This window comes from Palaemon carinicauda, chromosome 4 (genome assembly GCF_036898095.1).
Source record: "Palaemon carinicauda isolate YSFRI2023 chromosome 4, ASM3689809v2, whole genome shotgun sequence".
Classification (NCBI taxonomy): domain Eukaryota; kingdom Metazoa; phylum Arthropoda; class Malacostraca; order Decapoda; family Palaemonidae; genus Palaemon; species Palaemon carinicauda.
In genome coordinates this window covers 87623845-87639697 of record NC_090728.1, presented here as the reverse complement: position 1 = coordinate 87639697, position 15853 = coordinate 87623845, and the positions used below count along the sequence as shown (strand labels likewise).

General features: G+C 38.9%; 2 protein-coding genes across 2 annotated transcripts; both read right to left on the bottom strand.

Annotated features, from left to right (window-relative positions):
• Positions 1 to 782: 782 nt before the first annotated feature.
• On the bottom strand, positions 783 to 5517 carry LOC137639126 (uncharacterized). Its single transcript, XM_068371438.1, has 2 exons — positions 2039 to 5517; positions 783 to 1660 (listed from the first exon to the last, which is right to left on the bottom strand). Exon 1 carries the CDS (start codon positions 5479 to 5481, stop codon positions 2662 to 2664), a length of 2820 nt encoding a protein of 939 aa, XP_068227539.1. The 5' UTR covers positions 5482 to 5517; the 3' UTR covers positions 783 to 1660; positions 2039 to 2661.
• A 234-nt stretch (positions 5518 to 5751) lies between these two features.
• On the bottom strand, positions 5752 to 7131 carry LOC137639557 (uncharacterized). Its single transcript, XM_068371821.1, has one exon. The coding sequence runs from the start codon at positions 7129 to 7131 to the stop codon at positions 5752 to 5754; it is 1380 nt and encodes a 459-aa protein (XP_068227922.1).
• Between the last annotated feature and the right edge of the window lie 8722 nt (positions 7132 to 15853).

The window sequence follows — 15853 nt, the reverse complement described above, 5'->3', positions numbered from 1 at the left end:
AAATTTCTTCAACTTCCTTTAGCAAAATATTGTAAAGAGTTTTATGCTAAAACAAGAGCCCTCAAAAAACCAGCAAGACAAGAGTCACTGGTGAATAATGTCATGTCTTCATTATACAAAATTTAACCTATTCATCACAAAAAAGGCTAAGGGTTTAATATAAAAGTACTTCAATCTAATGCAAATTATAAATATGAAACATATTCAAATCTAATACATCTTTACATTAAAATGTGGCTAAATCAAAGTATTCACAAAATAAAACTACGAATTGCTACTTACACTGCCTACCTAGGTAGGCTGACAAGTATAGCAAGCATAAATTATAGTATAATGAAACGTTGCCGGCCTTCATAATATGCCTTTTTTATGTTTCACAATGATATGGTATGTTGGAAACTTAACTAGACCGGTTAACATACCAACAATTTTAAACTTGCCACTTTCGGTTACGGGACTCGTGTTTACCTACAGAAAATCTATAAACAAAGGCACATTACATTCATAATTAAACTTTTAGCAGCCAAATCAGTAATAATTATATTAATCCTTAATAATTGTTACATTAAACTCATTTAAACCAATGCGTACAGCTTATCCTAATTAAATGCAGATATTGTACTTTAGGTTCAAGATCCTAGAACATTCTACAGGTGGAAAATCACATAAATGTTGCAATAACACATGAACAGACAATCTTAATCAGATTATTGCACATCATTATATTCCTATAATATTTGACATTCATTGGTACCAAAAACAAGGCATACTTTATGGTAAAACTAACTAGAATTTGACACTGAGTGCCATAATTAAGACAGATTCATAAAGCAGTTTACATCAGCAAAAATATTTTTTATTCACCAATTCTGTTTACTTTATAAAGAAAATCAACACCAAAAACTTTGAGCAGTACTAATAAGAATGAACAATAAACTAGAAGGCTTCCAATATATAAAAATTTGCACTGGCATGTGCTGTGAAGCAGGGTTCTACACAGGATTATAAATAAGTGCTGTAGCATATGTACTAATATCATTTGATTCTGTATCAACTACATTTAAGAAATAAGAATTCTCTATAATCTATGCTCATGAAAAACTAGAGCCTTTAGTATCAATTGTCATTTGTCTAGTTTGTATCATTTATGGTGTTGACATGACGTAAAAGAGTCATAAAAGCGTTCTAGAGCTTACCATAAGCAATCGCAGTAATGTAACTTTAAAAATAGATAAGATCTTACAATAAAGAAGTATTATTATGTAAAATAAGATTTTGGTGACATCCGATGAGATGTAGAATATCACAAAAATTAACCTAATCATTACAGTTAAGAGGCAGAGCTGATTATTTATGGCATACTACATTAAGACCAACTTCATATAAGCCTACCCAGTCTAGGATTAGAGATGTATAAAAATGAGGTTTTTATACAGATTTTAATGATAAGAAAACTCATTAAATTTATAAGTTAATATAGGGTATATTAAATAAAGTATAAGTTACAATGAATTTAATTGTAATGTATATAATCGAATCACAAAAATAAACTTCTGAATGAGAAACAAACACTTGACGAGAACCATAAGGATAGAAAGTGAGTACTTGGGCTGCATCATCCGGAGGCCAATGAAATGAATCCAAAAGTATACAAACACATCTGAAATAGTAAACAAGAGGAAATCTTAAGATTTCATGTATGAACAGAATCGGACGCAACTACCCCAATGAAATAACAGGCCAAAAATAAACTAAGTAAAATGTAAAGTATATTCCTATCCCAGTAAACAAAACGTCAAGATAATAATAAAAACAAACAGAATTCAATACAATTAAATCGTAAATGGACTAATGAAATACAAACAAACAAAGTAAATAGAAGTATGAATAAGTATGTAAGGTAAGTATAGGTAAGGTACGTATAATTTCGGTAAGTATAGGTAATAACACACTTATCACATAAGCATCGATTAAAGCTGCAGGAATAAAAATCAAGATCTGGACAGTTTAAAACAAAGAAAAATAGCTGTTCTCTTACCTTGTTTATAGTGTAATTCAGGAGATAGGTAGGCGGGTTCTCCTTTGGCAGGTCCGGGTCCAATGGTATTTTGAAAGAATTATTCCATATTTGTGTGACACATGATCGTGATGCAAATGCTAAGATCCATAGGTCACTAAATAACTTAAAAAATTATATCCACTGTAAGTATGACTGGAACTTCTACTGTAGACTGCTGCTGTTCAAGTTCTTGACAGATACTCTTCTTGACAGGTACTCCCTGTTCTCCGTCACTCAGTAAACCAAGAAAAAATTTTCCGCATTAGAATTGGTGGTTTGTTTACGGCAGTAACCATTTAAAAGGATTAGACGAGAAAAGCTATTTATAAAATTTACGTTAACTTTAAAATTGACTAATTAAGTAATTACAGAGGTAAAGTACTTTAATACTGATGCCGTAGTGATAATGCATATTTTTTCTTTAATAACTAGTAAAATTAAAAGAAAAATACATATTTTTCTACACTCCAGGGGAGAGATTTTGATTTAGTATGAAATCAAAAGTATGTAATGTAAATGTATTACACGAAAATTACCCAAAAATAAAAACAACCCAAGGAATCCAAATAAAACAATATTAACAGTAATGAAAAATCCCTAGGCTAATCAGATTCAGCCAAAATTTGGTGAATTTTGGCAGCCCCCTGTATAGCTGCTTTTCTTTTAGGACGTGATGATACAATATGAACATTCTTAGTGTTTGGTACACCTTGTTTCTCATCATCGCTTGGGACTGACAAAAGAGGAATTATAGAACTAGAGTGCCGTTTTAATATTTCTCCAGTTTTCCCTTTAAAGACTTTCACAGCCGTAACTTCATTGTTTATATTTGTTACAATTTCCTTAATGCGTCCCATTGGATAATTACAGGGTTTAGCTAAGGGTTCCTTCAAAAGTACTATATCTCCAACTTTAAGTTCTTTATGTTGAACGGGCTTGTATCGGTCTTTTTTATTCATGGTTTGATATATCAGATTCCCAACAAATTCTTCATTGTATATTTTAATAAGATTATGTCGTACATTTTGTAGTTTCAGTAATGATGAAGGAATCTGATCTGCATTGAATTCTGGATCGGCATCTGTTGGGCCTTGTAGTTGAGGGATTATATTGATGGAAACCAATTCTCTGCCATGAATCAACATCTCTGGGGTAATGATTTCTGGAATGCTCTCTCCTGAAGAGTCCCTAAGAGACTCTTTATATGAAATTGGCCTTCTGTTCACCAAATGTATAGTTTTGTGAACAATAAAATCAAAATCCCGAAGGGGAAGAATATTATTGCGCATTGCTCCAAATAATAAGCGCTTGGTTAGTTTCACACAAGACTCTACTAACAAGCCGAGTTGATTACATCCTTTGTAATATTGCTCAAATTTAAAGGATTTAATTCCATGTTCCTGTAAATATGCATTTGTCTCGTAATCGCTCAAGAAACTAGAGATCTGATTTGCACCAGCAACGAATTGCGATCCCAAATCAGACAGACATAAGGAAGGAATACCAAATTCATATGTATGAAGTTGTAATGCTCTAATAAATTCCTCTGAAGTTAAATCCATACAAATTTTCAAGTTAATAGCCCGGGACCACAGACACGTAATACATAACAGCCATACCTTGACAGTATTTCCTTGATCATTCTTTATTCTAAATGGACCCATATGATCAATGAAAATCTGTCTGTACAGTATGTTTTCAGGATTAATCCTGAACTCTGGGTAATGACTTTGATTTAATTTGATTACCCCCTCATTTAATCTCTTACAAGTAATGCAGTTTGACAGAACTTTCTTCACAGCCGAGTATATATGGGTAATCCAAAAGTTTCTTCTAAGTTCCGCCAACAAAGGATAACAACCAGCATGTGAGAGCTTCACGTGCAATTCCCTTATAATCAGAGGAACTAACATACTGTCCTTCGATATTAGTAAAGGATAGTTGAATTTGTTAAGATGTTGGACTTCCTTCAATCTTCGGCATTTACTTTTTACCCTCACCATGCCATCCGAATCAAGAAACAAGTTCAACTGTGCAACAATGTTAGGTAGATTCTTCAACTGCTTCTGTTTTGAGTGAAAATAATCAAAGACATCTGGGAAGTGAACATGTTGATCCCTGATTATAATCTGCCTACAAGCTTCATCATAAAAGTTAAAGCCTTCATCTTCTACTTCAAAAAGATCTAGAGCTGGATGTTTACTTTTAAACTTAGATTTCAAAATGCTGCAGAACCTAAGAACCACCGCATACACTCTCACAGCCTTCTCAAAACTAGAAACCCTATTAAAAGGGAAAAGATGTTCCGAGCCCACATGCGGAGGTGAACAAGCACTACCACAATTTGTCTCCACTTTATGCACTCGTTTTGATTCAAATAATCCAGGTATGATGAAAGACAATGTGCTGTCACTACAGATCACATTGCTTTCGCTCTCTGTAATGAACTTAGGACCAGTTATATAGTTTGTTTTCATTAGCTGCCTAAATGATAAAGGTCTGGTGATGCAGTCTGCTGGATTATCTTCTCCAGACACAAAAGAAAATTTCATACAAGAATCCTCACACAGCTTATTGATATACTCTAACCTATTGAGTATAAAGGGTTGCTTTTTTTGTAGTTTGTCAAGTTTCAAGGCGTAAGACTGCAGCCAGGCCAGTACCACCAAACTGTCAGAGTAGACCTCGCATCCAACTATCTCAATAGGATCAATGCAACCAAATCCTGAAAGTTCATTCTTCAAATCCTTTACAGTTTCTACCGTTAAAGCAAGAGCTTGTAATTCCAAGCTTGGTATGGATTTTGACTCCAATTGTTTACTTACCACTTTATTTCTTGCTAAAATAAAGTAGATCTTATTTGTATTTATGTTATACAGATACACTGCAGTGCCAAACAGAACCTTACTACTATCAGCAAACCCAACCAATTTATATTTGTCAGTACGAGCACCAAAATTCCGTGGGAACTCTACAGAAGGTGCAGAATTGGCCTGCTTGCAGACATTCTTCCATTCATTGATCAAAGGAGCAGTAAGCTTTTCATCCCAATCTAGTTCTGGTCTACACTGCAATCTGTGTAGAAACAATCTGGCTCGATTCAGTATAGGTCCATTGAAATTAAGAAGATCGAACTGTGAAGCTATAGTAGATAAAACTTGTCTTTTTGTTGATGAATTTATATCCAGTTGTATGGGTTTTGTAGACAATGTATCACTCATTCGATCCCACTCAAGTCCCAGCAGTTTACTTTTTGTCGGAGTCTCTGTTTCCTGAATTTTGTCAATTTCTTTCTGTAATGACATGTCATTTGACAAAAACTGCTGAAGTGAAAACTTATATGGACTGAAAATATCCTCCAACATGGTATACATCCACAACAAACACTCAGACGTTTCTGCCGTAAATGCACAGTTGTCCATATAAGACAACTGATAAATGGTTCACTTGAGTTTCATCAATGGAAAAGAATCATTGGTAGAATCCAGTATCAATATCTTGTATAACCCAAGCATTAATAATGCAGGTGAACATCTAAGCCCAAAAGGAAGTCTACTATTCTTATAGCCAATAATTGAAAAATCTCCCTCTTCAAGATTTCTAAACCATAAAAAACAAAGGCGATTTTGGTCGACTTCCTCAAGACCTATATTGTTGAATGCCTTCTTTATATCAAAGCAACATAGTTTGCTTCAGAACCTCAAATTGATAATGGAAGTGGAGAGTTTCTGATTTAATGTTGGACCTGCATGCATAGTTTGATTGTGATTCTTACTTCCTTTGTCACCCAAATTGGATAGGAACACAACCCTACATTTTGTGGTCTCACGATCAGGCTTAAAAATGCCCATAAAAGGCATAAAACTGGACTCTGGATGTTCCTTCTTGAATTTATCAAGATTTTCAATTCTCTCAATTATACCCGCATCTGCTTGCTCTTTAAATACCATATCTATCTGCTTCAGTTTATCGTCTAAATTTCCTTGCAATTTTCTTTGCAAATTCGACAGTATTTTCTTTGATATATTGAAGTTATGTCCCAAAAGGTGAGAAACTCTAGGGTTCCAGAGTATTGGCATTACCAGCCTCCCTTCACTATTTCTTGTAGTTTTCTCTAAAACGTAACTGACCAACTGAGTATGGATTTCAACAGTTTCAGAGTATATTGAAGTCTCTCTATCCAATGCTTCGTCACAAACAGAATCAAGTACATCCTTTTCAACATCAACTAACCCACTGACTTCATCATCCTCTCCTTCCAAAACAAATGATTCATTTCTAATCTCGATTTTACCAAAATCTATATTAGAGGTTTGATAAAACTTAGCTTCTTCTGAAGGCAGGTAGTCTGGGGTTCTATTAGTTATCGAAATGTAGGAAGACGACGAGACTTCAGGGGCATATGGTAAATAAGGCAGATCATGTAAAATAGTCTCGATTGCTCCCTTTAACACTACACCATGAGGAGTTCTTGAATATATAGATTTCTCTCCGAATACAATTTCAGTCTCAGGTATGCAATAGCTGGATTTTGATCCCAAAATAAGCTGAATATCGGAAATATCTTCTGAACCATCCAAAAGTCTTGTATCTGCCAGTTTATATCCTTTTGACAGAAATCCATTTACAACTCTGTTCAACTTGGAAAGATTCAAAGTAATATTTATATTTGGAAGGCACAATGCATAAATGACTCTTGAATCCCTGTCAAATTTCATTTCCACCTCAACAATTTTGGTGTCATAACTTCTAGGGACATTGATACTATTCACAGTAAGTTTAATACTCTCTCGTATGACTGGTAGATTCAATTTGCTGGCCAACTCTTCAGATATAAAATTGGATTGACATCCACTGTCTTTCATACAACGCACATTGGATCCACTTATGTTACACGTGAAGGTTGGAAGAATCGTATCTCCCTCACTTGAGTTATTCAAAGCCTCTGTAATAGTAGTAATGTTATTCTGGGATCTTTCCGCTGGAGTTTTAGCCTTTGTGTCTTTCTTGTCCTTGTTTTTTTTCATGGAACTTTTTCTTGTTAAGGTCCAGATTCCTTTGACCAATGTCATTGGATAGATTTTCCCCTGGATGAGTACACAAGTAATTCCAATGAAAACCTTTGCAATTTACACACTGATATCTAAATTTGTATCTGCACTTTTCAGTAGAGTGTGATGCCAGGCCACATCTAGTACACCTATCGATACTCTTCAATTTCTCAACTTTGGAAACAGGAGAAATAAAGTTCGTACAATCTCTGATGTTATGGCTAGCCTTTTCTTGGATTGTGCTACACAAGGAGCATGGATAACATTTTGCAGTAGCTCCACTAGTTCCCCCTGGTGTGAATTTCACATTTATTGCCATATCCACAGAATGATCAGTTACTTTCACTTTCTTCTTATGGTGACTGTATCTTGTGCAGGCAGTGAAGAAATTATCACTAATCTCTTCAATTGAAGGCCATGTATGGTTACTAATATTTATCAGTAAATCCCTGAACTTTTCATTCAGACCTGTCCACACAAAGTATTGCAAAATATAATCAATAGTAACATTCAACTTATGGACATTCTCTATTATACCTTTAACTTTGGATACATATTCAAATGGGTCATCACATTTGTCCAAGTTTAGCTCAGATAGCTGCTTGATGGTGCTGAATTTCTGAACGTCTGGAGAAGCAAGTGCCTTTTCTAAGAGCTCCTTTGCTTTATTATATCCTTGGTTATGAGACTCCAAGGAATCTATCAAAACCAAGGCTCTTCCAGTTATCTGCTGCTTTAGGAGTAAAAGCTTTTCGTAGTCAGAGTATTCATACCTGTTGATAACTGCCTCAAACTGAGATAGAAATTTAGTTAGGTCTTCGTTCTCTTGACCAGAGTATCGAGGTAAAGGAGCCGTTGGTCTCTTCAAAAGGGGAAGAGCTGGAGTAGGGGGTGATGGTGTAGTCGGTACAGGCAATTGGAGCTTAAATAAAGACGAACGTAGTTTGTCTTGATAATTTTCACAGGCCTCCAATTCTTCCATTAGTTCACTTTCGTTTTCTTCAGAACTCCATTTAATACCCTGTATTTGAAGATCCAAATCCTTCAAACGTGCCATGTTGTCAGTCAACTTAGACTCAAGTGCTAGCTTATCTGAAGCTTCAAGTAAGATGAACTGATCACGTTGATTAAACGACTCCGTAACAGACTTTCTTACAAACTTCCGAGAAGTTATTAATCTCTTCAGTTCGGTCATCTTGACTAATATATAAGTAACAATAACAACGGACCACAGTAAAACAATAAATAGCAGTACTAATACAAGCAGAGGTGTATAAACAGTAATCACTAAAAGTAAATTAAAGTAATTTTTATGTAAATTATCACCATGGACCCTAAACCTACCTCCGGGAAACACAGCCACCCACTCAACTTCCAGATCCTATCACGGTCGCCATGTATAAAAATGAGGTTTTTATACAGATTTTAATGATAAGAAAACTCATTAAATTTATAAGTTAATATAGGGTATATTAAATAAAGTATAAGTTACAATGAATTTAATTGTAATGTATATAATCGAATCACAAAAATAAACTTCTGAATGAGAAACAAACACTTGACGAGAACCATAAGGATAGAAAGTGAGTACTTGGGCTGCATCATCCGGAGGCCAATGAAATGAATCCAAAAGTATACAAACACATCTGAAATAGTAAACAAGAGGAAATCTTAAGATTTCATGTATGAACAGAATCGGACGCAACTACCCCAATGAAATAACAGGCCAAAAATAAACTAAGTAAAATGTAAAGTATATTCCTATCCCAGTAAACAAAACGTCAAGATAATAATAAAAACAAACAGAATTCAATACAATTAAATCGTAAATGGACTAATGAAATACAAACAAACAAAGTAAATAGAAGTATGAATAAGTATGTAAGGTAAGTATAGGTAAGGTACGTATAATTTCGGTAAGTATAGGTAATAACACACTTATCACATAAGCATCGATTAAAGCTGCAGGAATAAAAATCAAGATCTGGACAGTTTAAAACAAAGAAAAATAGCTGTTCTCTTACCTTGTTTATAGTGTAATTTAGGAGATAGGTAGGCGGGTTCTCCTTTGGCAGGTCCGGGTCCAATGGTATTTTGAAAGAATTATTCCATATTTGTGTGACACATGATCGTGATGCAAATGATAAGATCCATAGGTCACTAAATAACTTAAAAAATTATATCCACTGTAAGTATGACTGGAACTTCTACTGTAGACTGCTGCTGTTCAAGTTCTTGACAGATACTCTTCTTGACAGGTACTCCCTGTTCTCCGTCACTCAGTAAACCAAGAAAAAATTTTCCGCATTAAAATTGGTGGTTTGTTTACGGCAGTAACCATTTAAAAGGATTAGACGAGAAAAGCTATTTATAAAATTTACGTTAACTTTAAAATTGACTAATTAAGTAATTACAGAGGTAAAGTACTTTAATACTGATGCCGTAGTGATAATGCATATTTTTTCTTTAATAACTAGTAAAATTAAAAGAAAAATACATATTTTTCTACAAGAGATCATACTTTCACTTGTATTTCAGATATGGATTTTAAAGATTTTAAGACACAGTCAGCCCTCGCTCTTCGTATGGGTTAAGTAACAGAGACAAGCATGAAGAGCAAGAACCTACAGGATAACTCCTAACCATACCAATGCGCTGCCCATTGCCTACACGCTGTCGATTAATGCACTATGTACTACTTAATATTGTTTGAACTTAGTTTTTTTCACTGTATATGCATTTTGTAATTGAATGAGTACTGGAAAGGGTAACCTACGGTATAGTAAAGTAGGCCTACAACGCATAATACTACTGTAGTTATCAGGACACCTTCAAAAAAAGAATATAAAAAAAAAAAAATTTGTTCCTATCTAATATTACACTCGCTGATACTGCAGTGTATATTACTGTAAAAGGTATTAGTTTACAAGACCACGCTCTCTATATAGGCCAAATTTTGCAAAGCTAATGTTTTCCTCCTTTACTTTGTCATAACTTAAAACAATTCGCTACGTGTGAAACAAGTTGAAATTATATATAAAAAAAAGCCTGGTTTCTTACTAAACGACCTGGAACGGATATCGTCAACATAGTCAACCAAACAAAAGTTCGTAATGCCAGTGTACATTTGACATATATTCAGAATATATGCTAATTTAAAAGTGTCATTATTTGTGAATTGTATATCTTATGGACACTTGTGACTAATTAACGGATTTTGAGCGAAGCGAAAAATCTATTTTTGGGTGAGATGGCCATGTCGTCCTGATGGAAGTTCCTAAAGGGTAGCTTCCTTGGGTATATATAACTACGGTAATATTCCCAGAGAATTTACCTTAAGGTACCCAGAATTCTAACTCCTGGAGCGAATATCCCTAATAAAAGAACCAGGGATATCGCGAAATATCAGAGGACGTATTCTTGACACGCCACATAGCAATCTGCAGCCCGAACAGAGCTAACTCTTCGAAGGGGTCAATTGGCAAGAAAACGAAAAACAAGAAAGAAAGGAGAGCCGCTCGCAAGGTATCTCTCCTCTCCCGTTTCGTAAGCGTGCATTGCGCCGCTCACGGCGCCATCTGTATTCCTTGTAGCGATACACGATGTGCTACAGATACTGTATGTAGGGAGGGGACCTACAGTCCTTTTTAGAAGAAAAGGGAAGGGCGGGTCCATCAGGACGACATGGCCATCTCACCCAAAAATAGATTTTTCGCTTCGCTCAAAATCCGTTTTTTGGGCTCAAGCCATGTCGTCCTGATGGAAGTATACCAGAGCATTACTATATCTGTGGATTCTCAAAACGTGCCGTACTCCCCGAAGGTATTTCCTGGCCAACTAGACCTAGAGACCTAAGATGTTACCGTCATACATCTTTTCATCTAACCATAGACCATGTTAGTGCTTCCTGCCCCCTACAGGGAAGAGTCATACTAGACTCTGGAAAAGTCTCGAAGAGTACATATACCTATGTATGCATAAAAGACAAGCCAATATAGTGGTCTCACCCTATATCATGTAAAGCATAGTTTGTAAAGAACCACTGAGTCAATATGAAATATCGACCAGTTCCCCGTTCATTACTGGATTGGACAAAGGTTTATATCCGGGTAGGAGGAAAACTTGCATATCCGCCACTGTCCCATTAGGGCATGGAGTCCTCCTGCTAGGGGAAAGCATAAACCAATGCAACAAAGCTTGCACAAAGGAACAATCTATTAGAATTATCCCAGATAAATATACATAGTAAACGTAATGCTAAATCATTTCAAGTTAACTGACACAGGCGAAGGAGACGCAAGGTTCACAAGAACTAGATTATTGACAATCAATAAAATAAAACAGGTTAAACAACAATTATACATATATAAGAGGAGGCTAACCAATAAATAAGCATAAGCATGATAGTAAACAGAAAACTTGTTTATCTGAAAGAAAACATTAGCGCCACTTTTAACATACCGAGGTATCAAAATCATAAAAGTCTGTATTACTAATCAGTTACATTAGCGTTGGAAACGCTTGGCACACATGTCTGCACTTATGCTAGGTTCACCTTTGAATATGGAACAGTCAATGTGGGCACCCTAGTGCCCTAACACTTAGTTTGTAGAACAATTCGGAACTACACACTCACCCCGGAATTAATCGTCCCAATTAAATCCACTGTTCCTCGCAGAGTTAAACAGCAGGTTTAACGACACTACCCACTGCTACCACAGACCTCTTCAGTTGCTCCACTTGCTTCGCATAGTGACGAAAGAAAACTCTGGAAGATTTCCAGCCAGTGTATTAGCGAAGATGTTCGAAATCCATAGAAATTTAAGGATGAGGCAACTTTCCTCGGATCGTGACCTACGGGTGTACTGTCTGGATCCGGTCTGCGATTAAAATAGGTGATTTTCGCCCTAAGTTGTTTCAGTGATAAATTTGAGCCTGATGTTTCTCCCCTGAATAGTTGACCACGTCTGAAGTTCTACGAAGATAGACCTTTAGGCATTCCACTGGACATAGAGATGCATCTTCTTTCAGAGGGCAGATTCTCCAGGGACCCCACCTGTTGGTGGGTAACTCGTTCTTGGCGAGAAACGCAGGATCCGGAAACAGGTTCAGTTCTCCCCCATCCAAGAACTGAACACGACCTTCCTCTCTCGAGAGGGCTACAATTTCACTAACCCTGGCCCCTGACGCGAGTGCAAACAGGAAAATAACTTTTTGGGTCAAATCCTTTAAAGCACACTCCTCATTGTTCAACAGTGAAGCAAAATGAAGAACTTTATCTAGAGACCATGAAATGGGCTTCGGAGGTGCTGATGGTCTGAGCCTAGCACAGGCTTTCGGAATTTTATTAAAAATATCGTTAGAGAGGTCGACCTGGAAGGCATATAAAATGGGTCTTGTCAAAGCAGATTTACACGTTGTTATTGTGTTGGCTGCTAACACTTGACCATGGAGGTGGATGAAGAAAGATAAGCAGAAGTCTGTCAAGATCTTTTGCGGATTCTTCGCCTTGTTTTTTCCATGATGACTCATATTGCCTTCTAGTGGATTTGCACTTATATTCCTCTAGGAAGTCTATACTGTCTTTCGAAATCCCGAAACGTTTTCTCACCGCTAGGGAGAGAAAATCATGAGCTGCAGGTTCCGGGTTTTCTGTGATGAAGCTCAGACAGTCGACTTCTGAACTCGCTGGGTCAGAACTGGATCTGGTAACGGTAGACACTTCAGCCGTAGTTCCAATGCCAGAGGGAACCACACGCTGTTCGGCCACTTGTGAGCCACTATTGCCGCTACTCCCTTGAAAGATCTCAGTTTGTTGAGGACCCTCAATAGAAGGTTGTGAGGAGGGAACAGGTAAATCCTGGACCATCTGTTCCAGTCGAAGGACATCGCGTCCACTGCTTCCGCCAAGGGATCCTCGTACGGGGACAAGTAAAGGGGTAACTTCTTGTTGTCTTTCGTCACAAAGAGGTCTATCTGCAGTTCTGGGACTTGACTCAAGATGAAGGAGAATGATCCTGCGTCTAGGGACCATTCCGACTCTATTGGTGTGAATCTGGATAGAGCGTCCGCTGTCACATTGCGGACTCCTTGAAGGTGAACTGCCGACAGGTACCACTTCTTCTTTTCCGCCAGTCGAAAGATGGCCAACCTCACCTGGTTGAGTGGTGGTGACCTCGATCCTTGTCGATTCAAACATCTCACAATCACCTCGCTGTCCAGTACCAACCTTATGTGGATCGAGCGACGAGGGGAGACTTTCTTCAAGGTAAGGAGTACTGCCATAGCTTCCAGAAAGTTTATGTGAAATGTCTTGAATAGACTGGACCAAGTTCCTTGGGCCTTCTTCCGATGAGAATGACCTCCCCAACCCTCCTTCGAGGCGTCTGTGTGAATAGTCAACGAGGGGGGAGGTGGCTGAAGAAGCACCGACTTCTTTAGTTGCCTGACTTGGGACCAAGGCCTGAGAAGCGTACATAGACGAAGCGGTACTGGTCTTATCAGATCTCTTCGCGCGTTTGATGCATAACTTCTCCAAACTCCGGTTGCATCCTTTAGCTGTGCTCTTAGCACCGGGTCTGTTACTGAGGCAAACTGGAGAGAACCCAGCACTCTCTCCTGTTCGTGTCTTGATATTCTTTCGGAATCCAGAAGTCTCTTGACAGAACCAGCTATCTCCTTCCTCTTCTTCGCCGGGATGGAGAGTTGGTGTGACACTAGGTCCCAGTGGATTCCCAACCACTGGAACTTTTGAGATGGAGAAAGTCGAGACTTTTTTCTGTTGATCTTGAAGCCTAGATTCTAGGAACTGGATCACCTGTAGGGAAGCTTGCAAACATTCTGTCTTGGATGCTGCCCACACCAGCCAGTCGTCCAGGTAGGCTACCACCTAGATTCCCTTTAGGCGTAATTGTTTGAGAGCTACGCTCGCAAGCTTCGTGAAGATCCTTGGGGCTATGTTTAGCCCGAATGGCATGGCTCTGAAGGCGTAGAGTCTTCGATGTAGCTTGAACACTAGGTAGGAGGAGAGTTGGCGATTGATTGGAATGTGCCAATAAGCGTCTGACAAATCTATGGCGACGGTATATGCCCTCTTGGGCAGTAAGGTCCTTATGTGTTGCAGTGTCAGCATCTTGAACTTGCAGTTCACTATGAACTTGTTGAGTGGCGACAAGTCCAGAATGACACTGAGTTTTTCTGAGTCCTTCTTGGAACACAAAACAGCCTTCCTTGGAATTTGATGGACTTTACCCTTCGGATTACTCTTTTCTCCAACAGTTCTTGAATGTACTCCTCCAGAACGGGGGTGGAGTGTTGGAAAAATCGAGGACACAGGGGTGGAGTGCTGTACCAGCTCCAACCCAGTCCATTCTTAAGAAGGCTGTGGGCCCAGGGATCAAAGGTCCACCGATCCCAAAAATTCTGAAGTCTCCCTCCTATCGGTATCATCTCACTTTGGCTGCTGATGCCCTGAGGTCTTGCCTCCTTGACCGCGACCACCCCTGAATCCCCTCCCCCTTGAGGGGCGTCTAGACGAACCTCTGGCTGCTCCTCTAGGCTTCGCTTGAAAGGTAGTTGACTGCCCTTCAAACGCTGGGTTAAATGCCAGAGACTGCGTCGACACGGCTTGCGGTATCCACTGGTACGTGGTCGGGGTTTGTGCCACCATCTGGGGCACTGTAGGCATAGGAAGTTGTTGCTGCTGCTGTCTGAATGGCTTGGCTGGCCGAGAGGGTAGCCTAGTCTTATTAGTCTTATTAGTCTTCCTCTTTGGTTGAGGACCCTCATCCGGGGATGACTTTCTCTTGAGAGATAGGCCCCACTTCTGGAGAAGGCTTCTATTCTCCGTGGTGGCCTTATCTACAACCTCTTTGACCGCTTCACTAGGGAAGAGGTCTTTGTCCCAAATGCTGGAGGAGATTAGTTTCCTTGGCTCGTGCCTCACCGCAGCCGAGGCGAACATGAACTCCCTACAAGCCCTCCTAGCTTTGACGAAGCTATAAAGGTCCTTCGTCACTGTGGCTAGGTGTGTCTTAGCCACTACCATAAACATTTCATGGACCTTGGGGTCACTTGCCATTGTCTCCAGAGTCGTTTGATGAGACCTTGAGGCAGCAAGTCTTTCTTTTGTCTCAAGCTCCCTGCGCAAAAGAAAGTCAGACAGCTTGGGGAGGTTCTCACCGAACTGACGTCCGGCAATATCAGCCTCTAACTTCCCGACTGAGAAGGTAAGATGGACGTCCTTCCAGTCTTTGTGGTCCTTGGGTAGGGCCAAAGACAGAGGTTTACACTCCTCCAAGGAGGGGCATGGCTTACCTGCTTCGATTGCTTTCAGCACAGCCGTAAACCCTTTCTGCATAAAGGGGAAGGCTCTAGAAGGAGAGGACACAAAGGAAGGGTGCTTCTTACTCAAAGCAGGTACCTTTGAGTTTGTGAAGCCCCTCTCTTTCATCGAGCTTGACAATAAAGCTTGAGCCTTAGCGTGGTCCAAAACTATGACCTCCTTCGGCTCCGTTTCTTTCTTTGAGGCTGGTTCCTTCCTTAGACGGACATAACAGTCTGGATACGACTCCTTGCTGGGCCAGAATTCCACCTCTTCAAGGGGGACTGAGTCCAACTTCTCAAAAATGACGATTTTTCCCGTCGTCATAGGCATGTGCTCGGCATACCTCCAAGGGTTGGCATCTGAGCACAAGGGAAGGTCTTTCACGCTGAGCTTCTTCTGGGGCCCACGTGATGCTGC